At 43.5% G+C, this 19,878-nt stretch overlaps 1 protein-coding gene and 1 long non-coding RNA gene across 2 annotated transcripts in view; one reads left to right on the forward strand and one right to left on the reverse strand.

The window, feature by feature from the left end:
* Positions 1-484: 484 nt before the first annotated feature.
* LOC138967041 (uncharacterized) lies at positions 485-18,088 on the reverse strand (the record flags this gene model as incomplete). Its single annotated transcript, XM_070339501.1, is given in 8 exon segments — positions 485-2,701; positions 3,786-3,920; positions 4,747-4,911; positions 10,863-11,090; positions 12,758-12,838; positions 13,378-13,781; positions 14,639-14,861; positions 17,702-18,088. Coding segments are annotated over 8 exon segments (2,321 nt in total), but the record flags the coding sequence as incomplete, so codon positions are not given.
* The window catches only part of LOC138967042 (uncharacterized), a 96,846-nt gene continuing 80,275 nt past the window's right edge, over positions 3,308-19,878 (forward strand). Inside the window, exon 1 of the long non-coding RNA XR_011455828.1 lies at positions 3,308-3,506. This is a non-coding gene — a long non-coding RNA (uncharacterized lncRNA). The remainder of the gene's footprint in view (positions 3,507-19,878) is intronic.

Consider the following 19,878-nt stretch of genomic DNA (forward strand, 5'->3'; position numbering starts at 1 on the left):
GCACACAAACACACACACACACACACACACACACACACACACACACACGCACCTATATGTGTGGATGGTTACCTAAGAGGCGGCACTGGGTGCAGTGCCTTTCTAGTGCACTTGCACTACAACAGCACTGGGTGCAGTACTCGCTCCGGCATCGAAGAATTTTGCACTAAAAAATGCACAAAATTTGACCTATTTCGTCGCCTATAGAGGACGGAAAGAATGTCATTTTGAACATTGTTATGACATTCTTTCCGTCAAAAAAGTCAATTTAACGGTGTTAAATGAAGCGACCATCCACACAATTAGGTTGCCATCCAGAGTTTAAATTGCCATCCACGTGTGGATGGTTGCCTTATGGTGATTTAGGCAACCAAACCTGTGGAAACATGGGTACACACACACACATACACACACACACACACACACACACACATGAATATTCGCACATCAGGCAGTGTTTCACTACCTAACAAAATACAACAAAGATGTAACATACGAATTTTATTTTAGCTTTTCCGTTCAGGAGTAAATGTAGCCTACATGTAAAAATGTTCTCGTTGACCAGTCCAAATCGCAATTTAACTGACCATTTTCACAAGAGAATTACATCTACACGAAGGTCTTTATTTTCCACTGAGCTTAATATAACCAACAATGAGCATTATGCAACCCAAACATAGTTCCACTATGATGTATCCCAGATTGAGCCTCAAGTAACACACACTGAACTGAATGTAACCCGCACGAGCTCCATAACCCACTTTGATCTCCATGTATCACACATTGAGCGCTATGTTACCTATATACAAGCTCCATGTTACCCACACTGCAGACTGAGTTTTATGTGGCCCAAACGAGCTCTATGCAACTCACAGAAGCTCCAGTTACCCACACCAAACTCTATTAACCTACACTGAGCTCGTTGTAACCCACGCAAGCTCCATGTTACCAATGCAAGCTCCATGTAACCCACATTCCGCTTCATGTTACTCCTATCCTGATCTCCATGTGACTCACACTGAGATCCATGTAACCTACACTAACTCTATTAACCCACACTTAGCTTCATGTTACTCCCATCATGCTCTCCATGTAACCCACACTGAGATCAATGTAACCCACACTAACTCTATTAACCCACGCTGAGCTCTAAGATTCATGTATCCCACACTGAGATCCATTTTACCCACACTAACATCCATGTAAACCACACTAACATCCATTAAATCCACACTAACATCCATTAAACCCACACTTAGATCCATGTAACTCACACTTTGTTACCCACACTAAGATCCATGTAACTCACACTAAGACCCACGTAACCCACGAAAGCTCCATGTAACCCACGTACGCTCTATATATTTGCCACACTGAGATCCATATTTGCCACACTGAGAGCCATGTTTGCCACACTGAGCTCTAGGTTACCCACACCCTGATCTTCATGTGACTAACACTGAGCTCCAGGTTTGCCAAACCCTGATCTTCATGTGACTCCATGTAATCCACACTGAGGTCAATATAACCCGCAGGAGCTCCATCTAAATCACAAAGAGCTCCATGCAACCCATGTCAATGGGGTTTACGAAATGAAAATAAACACTCTCCAATCTCCAGCGTATCACACGCAAACACACACAAGAAGCGTAGGATGCTTATGCTAAAATATGGTAATGTTTGTACCAGTGAAAGTCACATCCACAAAATTGGATCTGCACAAACACGTTATAATATAAAAAGAGACACATGCGTAAACTATGGGTTTTGAGCTCTGTCCGCAGCGTAGCACGGGCTATTCGTAAGTCCATTTCAACATAGCACTTAGACGTCTCGAAGAGCCAAAAGATAACGCACTCAGTTCGTTAAGTCAAGTGAGCACAGTACATGTATTTCTATCTATCTGCTCACAGCTTAGCTCAGGTAAATTGACAAGGTAAGTCCGTTTGACCTAACAAACCTGTTCTTGGTTTGTTTTTCCAGCCGGCAGAGTCAAAGCATCTTCACTTCATGGCATAAGCCGGGTTGACATATCCATTGCTGTAACCATCGCCTCTACCACCACCACCGCTGCTCCTTCTTACTCGTTCGTTCCTGTCAGGCCGTTCCATCTCAATCTCCACAGAATCTACGCGCAGAGCCGCTCCGTTTTGTGACCTTGAACTTGAACTGGAGCGTCTCCGATCTCCACGGTTTCCTCCCGAACGAGGGTCACGAGCCGGCAAAGGCGGCCTTGATTCCGATTTCGCCCCTTTTTGGTTCGAGCCCCGAGCAGACGACACAGAGGCAGCCGTGACGCGGGAAGCAGACGACGCAGTCGAGTACCCGGATGAAGTGGAATCCAGCCTGAGGTAGGTGGAAGGATCATTCTGATGCACAGAACCCTGCCTAGCTTTCCTCTTTGGCATGGAGAGCTCCAGCCTCTTCCAAAACTTCTCTAGCTTTTTCGGATCCTCGTCCTGAGGGTAATCCAAATAGGTGATGGTTTCCAGAATCGACCGCAAGGTGGCGTCCATGTTCTTCTTCTCCTCGGCAACGTCGCGGAGCACGATGGGAATGATTCGCTGGCGCTGCTTAATCATCTGGTACTGGGCCTGCTGGTACTCGAAGCGACAGAACTCGGAGCGGATGAAATCTGGGGTCACCACGAGGATCGTGCGTCGGCTGTTGTCCACGGCGTCGATGATATTGTTGGCTATGGCTGTAACGCAAACAAGTTTTCCACATATTGAGTGAACAGCATACGCATTCTTTGTCTCTAAGAAACAGCTATACCCACTATATCCGATGAGACTGATGTTATAAAAATCATGATGGTGTGGCACACACTTGCAGCAACAACAACAAAAACAAAAACAAACAAAAAATCCAACAAATAATCAAGCATAAGGGACTAGCAAAAGGCATCGAGACTGATACCCAAAACATCGACGACCTGATATCAGGGACCTATAGGATGGTTTAACATTGAACCCCATACATCATTTCTTTGTCTCTAAGAAACAGTTATACCCACTATATCCGATGCTTTTACCAACCGACAAAGCCAAACAAGATGATGATGTCGTTTTACGCCCCCACGGCGATTACAACCAGTAGGGGCATGTTCCCGGGTGTTACCCCGACTTTAGATGAGACACACGGTTGAATTCGTGTTTAGGTATAATCAACCACCTGCACATATGGCAGAATGACCGAGGTCTTTAATTACGTGCCACTGTGGTAACACGGGGGTGGGACATAAATATTGTCTCTGAGTCTGCACATAAAGTTGACCCGTGTCCGTCCCGGCCTGGATTCGAACTACCCCCCGCGGGTTAGGGGGAAGAATTTACCCGATGCTCCCCAGCATGTCGTAAGAGGCGACTAACGGATTCTGTTTCTCCTTTTACCCTTGTTAAGTGTTTCTTGTATAGAATATAGTCAATGTTTGTAAAGATTTTAGTCAAGCAGTATGTAAGAAATGTTAAGTCCTTTGTACTGGAAACTTGCATTCTCCCAGTAAGGTCATATATTGTACTACGTTGCAAGCCCCTGGAGCAATTTTTTTATTAGTGCTTTTGTGAACAAGAAACAATTAACAAGTGGCTCTATCCCATCTCCCCCCTTTCCCCGTCGCGATATAACCTTGAACGGTTGAAAACGACGTTAAACACCAAATAAAGAAAGAATGGATTCGAACCCGTGACCCTATGATCACAAGTACAGTGCTCAACCACACGAGCTATCCGGCCCCCAAATAAATATACGCAAATATGAAATAAGGAGACAAAAGTTCAACTTACTTTCTCCCGCGATGAAGTCTTTCTGGTGCACACAGACCTTGAACTTCATCTCGGTCAGCTTGGGGAAGAGCTGATGCACCACGAAGTCGTTGTCCGTACTGGAGTAGGAGATGAAGGCATCGTACTGCTTCTTGTCTGAAACGATAGGAATTGTAGTTTTCAAGGCCACAACAAATTCTGTGGTACGGTAATCTGATATAACCTTTTTTTTTTATTGACCTCAGTTGCATGCAAATGCTTTAACCCCTCCTTTAACTGTTTACTTCTCTCTTTTTTTCTTTCCTTTTTTTCTCCCTTTTTTTCCTTTTTTTTTCTTCTTGTAAATTTAATAGGCGGTGAGCATCCTTCTTCATTGGTCTTTTTTTTTCTTTTTTCTTTTTAACTCAAACATAGAGGTATATTACACTCACGAAACATGGACATTTTCTATTTACAATGGAAATATTCCTTATATTTACAATTCAATTTTTCTACTTAATATTTGAAACTCAAAAAAACTCAAACACACAAGTTGTCTTTCTAAAAATACTAACACACATTTTCCCAATTAATATTACGTGATTTACAAAATTTCTCATCTTTTTACAACTTGTGTCTTGATATAACCTATTTTGTGCGGGAGGTTTGTGTGTGTGTGTGTGTGTGTGTGTGGGTGTATGTGTGTGTGTGCTTGACAAGGTATGTGTGGTTATGGGTTGTCGTTTCGAGGAAGTATAACCTATACACTGAAATAGTCGAAGGAAAGTAGTCACAACAAATCGATTTCCTAAAACGCAGATGTTTATACAATAATGCCATTGATATAATTTATATACGTATTTATTTACTCATATATACTAACATTTTCACTTATTCATTAATCCGTTTAATAAAAATCCACTGCTAATTAAATTAGCTATTAATATTGAGTATCTTTGATTTCTTTACTCCTCTTTAAACCTTATTTAATATCTAAACGTACCATCGTCCTCAAAAGACTTAAAGTGGTAGATGAGTTTCATCATGAAGATGTGACCTCTCTTCCACATCCAGTAAGGCAGCACGAACAGCAGAACTATGAGAATCAGCAGCACAGCTCCGCACGCCCCGACCACGTACCACTGCACCATACTGTCTCCCTTGTCCACTGCAAAGCAGACAACAATAAGAAAGGCATAGATGAAAGGAGATAAGCGCTCAAACACGAGACACAATAACACAGCTTTACACGCCCCGACTTGTCTCCCTTGTCCACTGCAAAGCAGACGACAATAAGAAAGGCGTGGATGAAGGGAGATAAGCGCTCAAACATGAGTAAACACACCTTCACACGCCCCCACCTCGTACCACTGGACCTTGATGTCTCCCTTGTCCACTGCACAGCAGACGACACGAAACAAGAGTACTGAAGGCTGAAGGGAGATACGTGCTCAAAACACGAGACAAAAGTTAGCGCATCTTCGTAGCCGTACCCACTGCATCACGCTGTCTCCTTGTCCACTGCAAAGCAGACGACAATAAAGCAAGGTATTGATGAAGGGAGATAAGCGCTCAAACACACGAGCCAAATGTAAGCACAGCTTTACACAACCCCACTGGACCATGTTGTCTCTCTTGTCCACTGTAAAGCAAAAGACAACCAGAAAGACAAGTATGAAGGGGGGGGGGGGTCCGGGGGCATGCTCCCCCGGAAAATTTTTGAAAAACGGTTAAAATCTGTGCAATCTGGTGCATTCTGGGCCTTGTTTTGAGGGTTAAGAGCAGCATTGTTTTGGTGCTAAAACTAGTAAAAGTCAAAGCAAGGTACATGCTTTTTCCAGGGGTGGGGTTCCGGAACCCCTGGAACCCCCCCCTGGGTCCGGCCCTGCCCTTGTCCACTGAAACGCAGACGACAGGAAACACAAGCATGGATGAGAAATGTAGGCTACTGAAAAATAAAGGGAGAGCATCGCTAAAAACATGAGACAAAAGTGAACACACTTTCATACGCCCCTACCACGAACCACTAGACGATGTTTTCTCCCCTGTCCACTGTGACGCAGACTGAAGAGAAAAAACACAGGCATGAGTGAGGAGAGTACTGGAGGCTCAGGTGACATAAGCGCTCAAAACAAGGGACAAGGGTGAGCACATCTTTGTATCCTTCCCACGTACAACTGGACCTTGTTGTCTCCCTTGTCCACTGTAACGCAGAAGACAAAAAGAAAATTGGTTGATTAAAATCAACATGGCCGAAACAATGTTTTCATAAAAGAAGCGGTATTGTACGGGCACATGTTGAATTTGGGTTACATGTGTTGCAGAGTATTTGAAAATCCGTAGGCATAAAAACATGCAAAGAAGAGTGATAGGTCCCTGTTGTGAATATAGTCAAGTGGATAAATTGATTACTTATGTTGCACACTAGTTTTGCTGTTACAGCAGTCCCTCTCATTAACGGACACCCTTGGGCCAGTGCAAACCTGTCCGTACATTGCAGGTGGCCGGTCACGGGAGAGCTCCCCCCCATCACACACACTTAGGCACACTGACGGACTGAGTGAGTCTTTGCTACTGGTGAACGAGCTCTTCTTGTACTAAAACAACAAGGTCAAACTACTACAAAGTATAACTGAAAGGGAAAAAAACTGTCCTGTAAAAATGACGTTAAAGGCACAGTAAGCCTCCCGTAAACCATCACAGAGCTCCCCGAGCGTCTACATACAGTACAAGCATACTTCCATTTAAACGCTCACCGAACGGGAACATCCTGGTTGCTTTCTGTCAAGCGTGAGAAATTTTAAAAGAATTTATGTTCGTGGACTTGGCCCTTACAACAATGGCGCCTCGTTTTGGAGCTGGACGGCTGTGATGAATATCCCGGAAATCACGCCCGGACAGTAAGCCTCCCGTAAACCATCACAGATACTGTCAGGCTTTTACGCACAGTACAAACACCATTCCATTTGAACGCTCACCAAACGGGAACATCCTAGGTGCCCTACGTAAAGAGCGAGCAATTTTTAAAGAATTAATTTTGCAGATTGTCTCGAACACTTTTTGGACCCATCCTGAACTCAGGTCAAAAATGAGTTACTTCACTTAAACTGGCGATAGCCGTGAATCGATGATTATCAGAATGTTTTTGGACCGTGGTGCGTTTTTGCGCAAGACCTAACTTTTAAAATCTAAATAATAAATTGACAGCTTGTTACACAAACATTCTTTAATCATAAAAGAATTCTTTTTTCATCAAGACAAGATCAGTGCAATTCGAAGTTGTGAAAGTTTGAAAAAAGAAAAGCCCGGCAGCTGGGTCACGCAAGGGTCGTAGCAGACGACGCCGGGTTTACGCGGCATATCGTCGTTCCTCTCAACAGTGAAAAGCCATCGATAGAGTTCTTGTGAACCACAGCCGTTTGTTTCGTGCATAAAAACGTGCTATTGTAGATAAGCTCACATTGAGTCGCATTCAAATGACTAACTGACGACTACATTGTGAAAAAGGGAAACTGGATCACACGGGTTCACGATGGCTCAGGGGTAAGATAAACCAAGCAAAAATAAATTCTTTGAAAATTGTTCGCTCTTTACGGAGGGCACCTAGGATGTTCTCAACCGGTGAGTGTTTAAATGAAAGGGTGTTTGTACTGTGTGTAAAAGCCTGACCGTATCTGTGATGGTTTACGGGAGGCTTACTGTGCCTTTAAATCAACGGTGTCAGAAAAAGACAGATAAAAGAAATCCTCAAATTCCTGAGGATACAGGCACCCCATGAAAGCAGCCACGAACATACTCACAGATGCACACATGCTTGTGCAGATACTTTGCAAAAATATGAATTGAAAACCTGCATAATATGTGGTAATTTCTTTTTTGTGTGTGTGGCTTTATTGAATACTTCAGGCAGTGACTTTTCCCTGTCCATTTTTCTCTTTCGTCTCTCTTACCCCTCGCTTACCCACCCCCACCCCCTTACCCCCCACTCCCTTTACCCAGCCCCGACAATACAAATTTGTAATCTGCAAAGCAGAGTACACATTTTCTAAAAGGAAGACTACTCCTCTTCAATTATATCCAGATATCTTCCAGCTGTCTCCACCATAATTAAGCCAAGTGGTCGAGTCTTATACCCCCTTTCCACACAACCGTTCTAGGTTAGTTAGTTAGTTAGTTAGCTGTTGCTTTTCGGGTCCAGCGGACCATAATAGGCCAAATCAGGACCCCCCGTTCTAGGTCCCGTTCCCGTACCGACCAAGGAACGGTGCGGGCACGGGAGGGATCGGGACAGAACCGCAATGAACGTAACTGATCGTTAACGGAACTGCTTTGAACGGTAGGGTCGGTAGGGACGGCTGAGTTTGGGCTGCATGTTCAAATTTTCAGCCGTCCCCCTCCCGATCAGAATGAACGGTAATGGAACCTCAACCCATCGGTAACGGAACGCTTAGATTGTTAAAGGAAACAACGGTAACGCAACGGTAGCGCTCTCACACACTGAGTTGTCATACCCGCATTCCGCACATCCGTTCAAGGTCCCGTTCTCTTACCGACCAAGGACGGCTGCCACTATGGTCAGACGTTGCTGAAAGATGCAAACAAACGGCCGTTTGCGCAGCGTTCCATGACAGCATTCCTTGGTTGGTACGGAACGGTTGTGTGGAATGGGGGTATAACTTTTGACACCGACAAACTGAAGAATGAACAGATCTATGAGGTAACCGTCTCAATGGTCCAGGCTCAGGAAACAAATAGTAGCCTATATAATTATGGCCTGGGGCGGTTGTAGCTTCCCTTCTTCGTGTCCGATAGACAAGGACAATAAATAGTAGAGCATAGTGCAATTTCATGTTGGCATCTTCTCCACTGAAAGCTATAGCCCAAAGACTGAAGACCAAAGTGCTTTACCCCACTTCTGACCCGAATCACCCCCTCCGGCTAGGTACACGTGCACTCAAGTTAAGCTCTGCCAGGAGTCAGATGAGAGAGAGCGAGAGCGAGAGAGAGAGAGACACACACACATAGACAGAGACAGACATAGAAAGACAGAAGAGGAGAGACTCAGAAGGAGACACAGACAAAGACATACATATATATATATCTATAGAGAGAGAGAGAGAGAGAGAGAGAGAGAGAGAGAGAGAGAGAGAGAGAGAGAGAGAGAGAGAGAGAGAAAACAACCTGTAACTGATCTCGTGACAGACACAGACAAAGACATACATACAGAGAGAGAGAGAGAGAGAGAGAGAGAGAGAGAGAGAGAGAGAGAGAGAGAGAGAGAGAGAGAACAACCCGTAACTGATCTCGTGACAGAGACACAGACAAAGACATACATACAGAGCGAGAGAGAGAGAGAGAGAGAGAGAGAGAGAGAGAGAGAGAGAGAGAGAGAGAGAGAGAGAGAGAGAGAGAGAGAGAGAGAGAGAGAGAGAGAGAAAACAACCTGTAACTGATCTCGTGAGAACGGTAACAAAACGAGACATGTCACCTCTCCGAATGCATTCCATCAATAAGAAAGGCATGGATGAAGGGAGATAAGCGCTCAAACATTATTATTACACCCCCGGTATAGGGGTGTGTATAGGTTTCACTCGATGTGTTTGTGTTCGCAAGTAGATCTCAAGAATGAACGGACCGATCGTCACCAAACTTGGTGAACAGGTTCTATACATTCCTGAGACGGTCCTTACAAAAATTGGGACCAGTCAAACACACGGTTAGGGAGTTATTGGTGGATTAAAATTATACAAGGCCTGGTATAGACGGACACCCCCGTTGGTCAAAGGGAAATAACCATTCTCACTGCCACCAACTGAGAAGGTTATTTCCCTTTGACGGGGGTGTAGTTCCTATCGGAGGAATTTCTTGTTATGGTGAGCTTATATAGCGCGAACCACAATTAACTGTGCTCTCCGCGCTTTACATACTAATTTCTGCCGTGTGAAATGGAATTTTTTACAGACAGACAGACAAACAAACATTTTTTACACACAATATATAACGCATTCACATCGACCAGCAAACCTCAAGCCTGTTAGGCGAAACTTTACCTTTCACGGCCTTTATTCCAAGTCACACGGGTATTTTGATGGACATTTTTTATCTATGCCTATACAATTTTGCCAGGAAAGACCCTTTTGTCAATCGTGGGATCTTTAACGTGCACACCCAATATAGTGTACACGAAGGGACCTCGGTTTTTCGTCTCATCCGAAAGACTAGCACTTGAACCCACCACCTAGGTTAGGAAAGGGGGGAGAAAATAGCGGCCTGACCCAGAGTCGAACACGCAACCTCTCGATTCCGAGCGCAAGTGCGTTACCACTCGGCCACCCAGTCCACATGAGATTGACTACACGTTCACGTCCCTACCAAGTACTACTGAATCATGTTGTCGCCCTTGTCCACTACAAGTAAGAAAACACAAAAACATAGGCATGAGTGAGAAATGTACTGAAGGCTTGAAAGAAGATAAGCACTCAAAAGATGAGTCAGGAGTGAACACCCTGCTTCACGTCCCACCACGGACCACGTTGTCTCCCTTGTCCACTGTAATGCAGAAGACACAAAACTCAGGCATGGATGAGAGGAGAACTTTTGGACTTGGAGAAAGTGTGTTTGGTTGAGGGGAGATAAGCACTCAAACCTGCGATGAGAGTGAACAAGGCTAGAGTTATTCAAGTACATTTTGTCGCACGTCGGAGAACAGAGTTGGTGATGAAAGGCACACCAAGCTAATCACTTGATGAGTGATAGCCTCGCGTTTTTGTTCGATGGTGTTCTCTTCCTCCTCTCCCACGCTCTAACACACACACTGCGCGCATGCACACACACACACACACACACACACACACACACACACACACTCCCACACAAACACACACACACACGCACTCACATACACACACAAAACTTACACACAAACACACACACATACACACAACACACACACACATACACACATACATACACACTCCCACACAAACACACATGCACACACACACAAACATACACTCACACACACACGCACGCACGCACACACACACAGACCCCCCCCCCACACACACACACACACACACACAAACACATTCAAAATCACAGTAAAAAAAAAATTCTTACATTCAGGAAACTTTCTCGGTTCAGAGCAGTTAAAACCCGTGTACTTGACGTCACAGTTGCACACGGCCGTCCCGTTGTTCTGGACACTGCAGTTGCCATGGACACACTGCAGTGTACACTCCACGTGACAGAAGACACCCAGATAGCCAGGGTCACAGTCACACTTGATTCCTGACCCGTCTGTACAGCGTCCATGTTTGCAGACGAAGCCCACCACGCACTCTCGTTCTGAAATGAAGGAAATAATAATTATGTAACGCGCGGGAAGCACGGAACTCTGTGGTTGTCGAAAATAAATCCAAAAACAAAGAGACTGCCAACGTTCCAAAATTTAGAATCAAAAAACAAGAAAGGTAGGTTGTTGGAACGTTTGTTATTGACAAAACAATACATTCACAGATATTTCGACCCAACGGTCTTTTAAGTGAACAGACAAACAAATATTCACACAAAACTTATCTTGATAGTTCTATCAGTTTACGTCCACTCGTCAGGAAGCCGAGCGAATGAATCATATTTTGTTAGGTCGAAATATCTGTGAATGTATTGTTTTGTCAATAACAAAGTTCCTTTCTTGTTTTTTGATTCTGTGGTTGTCGGTTTATGAGCTTTCGTTATAAATATTGTTTTCATTATCATTACTCTTATTATCATTCCATACTTCATTATTACATTGCTGGGAGATTCGGGTCTCTTCCTCCTAGTGGAAAGCTAGCAGCCAGAGTTGTGCTACGCAGAGGGATGAGCGTATTCAATCGTAATCGGCCACCTGCTCTTATGACTGAATGACCGAGGTCTTTTACGTGTCATTGCGGTAACACGGTAGTGAAACATGGATACCTTATTAATATTATGGTCATCACATACAGTTGGCCCAGCCATTATTTTGTTGAACGAGCGCTAATTTGTTGTTAACTTCGTTGTTAAATCACTGATGGATTAACTTTGGTTTAGAATTGCCTGATCTTTGTTTTCGGAGGAAGAACTTTTGATAATCATTGTGGAGCAATAGACGATTTTTGGAAATAACTCCGTCGAGTTTGAATGGGTTGTAAAAGAGTGAATACCCTTGCTTTTTCTCTGACCCATAACTTTACAAGTGCTCCTGTCCACTCGTCTCCGAAATACCCATCGCTAGTGATTGGCCCCTCCAATGTTTGTCCGAGTATAAAGCAAGGGCATTCACTCTTTCACAAACCATACAAACCCAACAGAGGTTTTGTTTTCTTTGGAATTCGTCTATTGAAGACATCTTTATTCTCCTGTTAACGATCGTGTACACAGCGCTGAAAGTCCACAAAATGGGGCACTATAGCCTTTGGCTTGTACTTCTCATAATTTACTAGCCAGAGAGCAAATTTTAGTCTTTTTACTCGCCAAACCAACCATTTGTTTCTGCAACTTTACTCGCATTTGGCGGGTGGATTAACATTTCTACTCGCCATTTACATGTTTCTACTCGCCATGGCGAGTAAAATACTCGCCACTTTCAGGCCTGGTACATACACCAAATAAAATCCACCAGGCTCTGACGTGTGCTTAGTCCATCCTTCTATTGGGACACCTAAACACAAGTCTTCAGAACAACAACAACCCCTAACTGCACATGCAGCAGCCAGGTCGTTGATTGTTAGTATGTGTCCAAGTAACAAAAAGGAATATACCTTTTTCTCATGACATTATTTGCCTTCAGAGAGAGATTAAAATAAGCGTTTTCGTGAATTCATTTGTATTCCAAATATATAAAAGCACAAATTGATCGTGAAATTATTGCACTGATCAAAATGTCCAGCGGGAAAAAAAGGCCAGGGATCCACACTTTACGTTTCAAACGGAGAGGTAAGGAACTTGCTCATCATTAGCAATAGCACCCTTTCAGTAAACTTCATATTTACCTTCGAGGGGTCTCAGTCCGTCAGAAATGTCCCAATCTACTGAAGTCATAGGTATCTCCTCGAAGTCTGGAACCGTATCGTCTGCAAGACAAAGGAACACACACAATACGAATAATAAAATATACGCAAAAGGGTAGACGGACTGATATTTCGCTTAACTTTCAGGTCCTTGTCACCCCATCCTCATTATCACTATTCCTGCACACTTTGAAATGTGCATCTCTTTACTTTGGTATTCTGTGTCTTCATTAACTTTCTTTAAGGTTCACCCGTCATTGTCATGTGTCATTATTGTCATCGTCATCATTATTATCATGGTCATCATTGTCATCGCAGTTGTCATCATGATTAATAGCCTCTTCCCTCCTACTCCTTCCCTTCCTCGCTATCACCGTTTTGTTGAATGTACAATGGTCACATCTGGCCAGGCTTTTACATGTGACGAGACAGTCCTGGAACTCAAAAGTGACACCTTCGTCAATCTGCAAATTGTGTGACACGTGTCCAAGTTGATTGATGCATTTATGCAATGTAAAATCCCAAATAGAGCTGTGTGAGAAGGATGGCACCTTTAATTTTCTTATATAAATATGCAAATAAATGCGTAGATCACAACTTACTGATGGTGCTTCTGTTACAACGAGCCCCAGTATAGCCATCCACGCAGCTGCAATACATCTTCAGATTTCTCTTCCACGCCGTGGTCCGGCACAGTCCGAACTCGCCACAGTCCAAATCACAGCGGTTCTGACAGAAGACTCCCTGCCACCCGGGATCACATTCGCAGGAAGGGCCAGTAGCGTTGACCTCCATGGTACATCTTCCATAGAGGCAGACAAAACCGGGGAGACAGCTACGCACTTCGAATCCTCGCAGAGTGTCGTTGTAGTTTGCGGGGAGGAGGGAGGAGTCGGTGGTGGAGGTGTCTATGGGGGGAGGTGGGGGCATCTTGTCCTCACAGTACTCCCCCGTGTAGAGCCAGTGGCACGAGCAGTAGGAGGTGCCGTCCACGTGCACCATGCATCTAGGATAGGAAATAGAGCTAACCATTAGGGGAGGAGGGCAGGAATTATGTCTGTCTGTCCGTCTTTCTGTTGGTCTGTCTGTCTGTCTGTCTGTCTGTCTGTCGGTCGGTCTCTCTCTCTCTCTCTCTCTCTCTCTCTCTCTCTCTCTCTCTCGCTCTATCTCTCTCTCTCCCTCTCTCTCTCTCTCTCTCTCTCTTTCTCTCCCTCCCTGTCTCTCTCTCTCTCTCTCTCTCTCTCTCTCTCTCTCTCTCTCTCTCTCTCTCTCTCTCTCTCTCTCTCTCTCAGTACACGCGCATAGCAATGTAAACAAATACATAAATAAAAGTGTCGCCAAACGCCAATGTGCTTCGCTTCAAACCAGCCAAATAACTCCGCTTGTCAAAGAAGCCAGTGTCACCGGGCCATTTATATTATTCAAGCAACCAAGCAATCCACCACTCCGTTTGGTTAAACACCAATAAATAATAAACTTATTAGCATTAAAACTCACTCAGTCCCCATCCACACGTTTCCCAAGGTAGACTGACCAGTCAAACGAACCACGTGAGCCACCAGGCTTGCACGATCCAAGAGATTCATCATTGCCATCGGATGGTCAAATCATCTCTGACATTTTGTTTGCTTATCATATAAAGTTTGGAACGAACATGACCCACATTTTCACGACCATCTTCTTTAGCATTTCATACTTTAATGACTTACAATACCGATACATGTACAGCCGTGCGCTGACCTGACACTCACGTTTCTGCTGCTGATATGATGATGTCACCGAGACCCCAAAAAAGAGCATACTTGGTCAAGGAACAAGAGTCAGGACGGGTGGAAAAAAACGAGAAAAAAACACACCACTTACCGTCCATGATCAGTGCAGTTCTTGGAGCAGACCTCACCACAGAAGGCCCCGGACCAGCCCTCATCACACTCACAGCGAATGCTGTCCGGTGCGCACTGTCCGTGAACACACACAAACCCTGGCGCGCACGTGCGCATCGCAATATGTCGTAGCGTCGTGGATTGCAGAGCGGTTGTCGTTGTGGGGTGTTGAGGTGTTCTTGTTGTTGTTATGGCAGTAACATCTGGGGGAAACAGATAAAAAGAAAAACTGTTATGTTTTCAATCCGGCTCGCTACTGTGCTCAGAAGAGATGGACCAGTTAAAATGTCCTCCTTCGAAGCCTATTTTGTCTCGAAAGTTGATTTAATTTAGCCCTACAGTTGAGTTCAAGCTGCTTAAAGTTGATTCAAATGTGCAAAAAAGCTCGATGCACTTGTTTTAATTACAAGGGCAATTGTTGCATCATATGCAGTTTGCGGAGTAGAAGAAATCAACTACCATTCAAAATCGTATTTACACAAATGACTGAGAGAAGAAAAAAAAAAGATTTGTGTGTCATTATGTTCATAACGTCTGCAAAGGTATAGGGTGATCAGTATTGTGAAAATGAGTTTTTACTTCAAAGAAGACGAATCAGAAGAAGAAAGACTGAGGTAGAAGAGGAAGAGAAGGAAAATGAGAAAACGAGAGAAAGGACGAGGAAAAGCACAAAGCGAATGACTACACAAAGTAAACAGGGCTTTGGGGGAAATAACAAAACGACAAACCAACAAACAATCAATCAAACAAACAAATAACAAATACAGAAAATTAACTAAAACGAACAACCAAACAAACAAAAACCGATTAAAGGAAAAATAATATATGAAATACACTTTTTTTTCTCCTTGCGACACCCAGACATCTCCATCTTCACTTTTTGTGAACATAATAGGAGGACCCTAATTCAGTTTTCACACCTGTCTTGTTTCGGGTAATCCACCGTACATAATGTTAAGCTACCGCACTGTGTAAGAAAACGAATTATGTCTCCTTTTTTTTTACCCATAAGTAACACAAGACAATAGACTGTGTGTGCTTCTGTGAAAAGAGGTCATTGTTGAAAGTCCTGTGTACTTAATTATGACCGCGGACTTCATTTTATTTATGGTCCAAAGACATACCTAGACAATGCAGGAGTACGTCTTTGTGTAGGTTGTGGTCATTTTCTTGTGTGTTCATGTCATGACAAAGTTGGCAAATTTAATCATTTTAACTCGTGAATCGTAATTATTTGTGGGTTATCATAATATGACAAATGACAAAAAGAATAAAAAGCCAAAGAATAAATTTAGGGAAATAGGAAAAAGAGCACTAGTCAAAGAAAAAATAGTAAATGTTAAGGGGCTTATTGTCCGTCAGGTCTTAATTGCCTATATTGGACATGAATTGGTTTATACAATTCGAGTTTTACGCCCTCACGGCTTTTTGATGTTTGCGTGTTTAGGTGGTATCAGCCATCTGCACTTATGGTAGAATGACCAAGATCTTTAACGTGCCATTGTGGTGACACGGGGGTGGGAGATGGATACCGTCTCTGGGTCTGCACAAAAAGTTGACCCGTGTCCGTCCCGGCCCGGATTCGAACCAGCGACCTCTCGATCACAAGTCCAGTGCTATACCACCTGAGCTACCCGGGCCCCAAAGTCAAAGAACTACGAATGAACACACATAAGAGAGAAAGAGAGAGAGAGAGAGGGGGGGGGGGGGTGATATTAACTTTTTTGTTTGTATGTTTGTTTGTATTTTTGTTTGTTTATTTGTTTGTGTGTTTGATCTCAAATTGAATATTTTGTGAAAACGGATATTTCCAGAGCACACGGCTTACGATCCGCAGTACTCCTTTGCCTGAGAAGCAGACAATCTCGTACGAACAATACGAGACAAAGGGAAGCTAACTCAGGGATTGCCTGTTAACATTGACTGTAACAAATGGCCGTCTGCTCTCTTCCGGCAAAGTGACAAGTCAAAACAAGCGGAAAGCTGAAAGAAATGGCCTCCTGTCGCCCTTGTGACATTTGTCCTTGTCTTGTGTCGGGATTAGTTGGGTTTTTTTTTATATAAAACGATCCAAAATTACGTTCATCTTATTTTTCATCATGTTCTGATTCCAAAAACATATAAATATGGTTTATTCGGATTAAAAACAAGCTCTGAAAATTAAAATTATAAAAATTATGATCAAAATTAAAATTTTGAAATCGATTTAAAAACAATTTCATCTTATTCCTTGTCGGTACCTGATTCCAAAAACATATAGATGTGATATGTTTGGATTAAAAACACGCTCAGAAAGTTCAAACGAAGAGAGCTACAGAAAAGCGTGCTATGCAGCACAGCGAAACCACTACCGCGCTAAACAGGCTCGTCAGTTTCACTGCATTTTGCACGAGCGGGCGGACTACGGTCATTGTAAAACAAATGCAGTGCGTTCAGTTTCATTCTGTGAGTTCCACAGCTTGACTAAATGGAGTAATTTCGCTTTACGCGACTTGTTTTCTTCTTCTTCTTGTTTTTTTAAGACCGAAAAAGACGCAGCAGGTTGTCACAGGCGTCACAGGTCGCTTGCTTCATCTGACAACGTCCGCACGTAATCCTGTCAAGGGCACGGTGTTGCAAGAATTCAAATGGTTTACCTCAACGACTAAACATAAAGAAGTTTGTTTTTTTAAATCAGAAATAAATAAAACAGGAGACGGTCAAAAGTTGCAAGTCAGCGGTTGCTAGCAACATTCTAAAAGAAGGATCCTGCAGTCAACAGACAGTCAGGCACACAAGCAGGCACACAGACAAACAAATTAGGGAAGATCTACAGAGTAGGCGAGCGAGCAAGTGAGCGAATGAATGAGGGAGGTAGCGAGCGAGCGTGTGAGTATCTAAGTGATCCGGCGAGTTCATGAGTGAGTGAGTGAAAAAGCAACAACAAAACCAATAACAACAGCAAACAAAACACTGCCCTTTACTTTGCTAAGCAACACCACCACCAACACCACCACCAACAAAACCAACAAACAAACAAACAAACAAACAAAAACCACTTTACTTTGGTTTCTTGTGTTCGACGCCTCCGCTGTCGTAGTGTTGTCATCAACACTAGAGCACCCGGTGCCGCTGACGTATTCAAAGCCTGCGTAACACGAACAGACCGCGTCACCTTGGGATGACGTTTCACAAGCACCATTGGCTTCACAGCCCTGGGGGCACGCGGTTTCGCACGCGAATCCTCCGAAGCCTGGATGACACTCGCAGAACATGCTCCCCGCGGGACAATATCCGTTGAAACAGTCTATTTCCGGAGGACAGATGCTTCCAGTTTTTCCTAGATCCGGCTCCACTTGCGCAAGGACGTTTTCCGCCAAGGTCAAGGTCAAGGTCACCACAAGAAGGCCAGGGAAGACGTCACCTCGTCGTAATGCCATGATGATGTGATCTGAAAAAATAAAATAAAACAATTGATCAATCAAGTTATATTGCCATTGTTAATCTACATGTCGAATATATATGTCAATGACTTGGTCAATGATCAAATACAGAAGAATGACAAATGAGTAATTGAATAAGAAGAGTTGCAAGAAAACTGGACGGCAAACCGAATGAATGAACGGAACGGACGAAAAAAAAGAGAACCAAAAAAAAGCAAAGGAAACATCCGATATGAAACGAAAGCCTTTTCTCCAAAACCCTCACCAAAGAATGAATAACCACCGCCACTTACACACACACAGACACACACACAAACGATATAACAGTATATGCACCACAATAATTATATGAAAAGACAGCTAAAACACTGGACGAATACCTATGACCAGATTAATGAGCAAGGAACCTTACAGCGGTCAGCACTGGGCAGTGAGAATAAAGCAATCCGCTGGACAAACTTGACAGGACGCATATGCTTGTGAAATACTTACCTGTCACAATGAGGCATAGGTTCTGTTCCGTGTGTGTGTTTGGAGGGGGGGGGAGGCGTTATGAATGTGTGTACGCGGACTTTGACCCTCTCTCTCCACGCCGGGGGAAGTGTTACGGCAGAAAAATCGCCGTGTGTTACGACAGCATAAGTCCGGTAGTCAACCAGGTTTCGAGAGCGAAAGGTGTGTAACTTCCAAACTAATAGTTACTGCGGCGTAATTATCGAAGCCAGCAAAGTTTATTTGGTCTCAGCGGATTCATGATTGCATGAGGATTAACATGTTATCGGTTTAATTTTTGAGGCTTCTGTTTTAGATTTGTGACAGCGTCGTATTTGTTGATATTGTTCGATTTGGGGATTATTTTTTTTAAATGGTGGAGATTACAAGAGGTTTAAATCAACAAAGGTTATTTGATCAGGTAATGTTCATATTTCATTTGGGATATATTAGGTTTTATGTTTATTTATCTTAAATTGTTTGTCAAAGCTTAAAGCTTCAACAAAAAACATCGATTACCGCAACTACACACATGCACCCATTCGCGCGCACATCAGTGCACACACGCACGCGCGCACATGCACTCACGCACGCGCGCACATGCACACACACACACACACAGAAACAGACAGACAGACAGACAGACAGACACACAGACACACACACACACACACACACTCTCTCTCTCTCTCTCTCTCTCTCTCTCTCTCTCTCTCTCTCTCTCTCTCTCTCTCTCTCTCTCTCTCTCTGTGTCAACATAGCAAAATGTTTGTGACTCTTTCAGCAACTTTTGTTGTCCTGTATGAACACTTTTGTGTAAATGTAAAACACGACTCGCCGAGAAAAAAAGAAATTAATGAGAGCGGGCTCCCTACCTGACAGGCCAACGGCAACGGAAATAGACACTGAGAACACGCAGGCTGTATATATGAATCTTGAGCCATAACATTAGTCATTGTCACTGTCCAGGCAGGCAAAATAGAACACAATCCAGAGACGGCCTTGAATTATGTAGTTTGGCATTGGGACAATTGCTTAAAGGAAAATAAATACAAATTATACAAATCAACAACAACACCAAAACAAAATATACAAGTGTCTCCGATTTCATTGTCTTCAGGAGTCATGCAATCTTAAATTTGTTATGTCAAAGAGAGAAAACAAAATATAAGTACAAAGGGACAAACAAAAATGCATTCACCCTTGTGGTCCAAAGACTAGAGCCGCAAGAAAATAAATCCAAAACATATTCTATTCTTATGCTCATCAGTGATCCGAGCGGGTGTAACTCCGCCCCCACCCACCC

Source organism: Littorina saxatilis, linkage group LG5 (genome assembly GCF_037325665.1).
Source record: "Littorina saxatilis isolate snail1 linkage group LG5, US_GU_Lsax_2.0, whole genome shotgun sequence".
NCBI lineage: Eukaryota > Metazoa > Mollusca > Gastropoda > Littorinimorpha > Littorinidae > Littorina > Littorina saxatilis.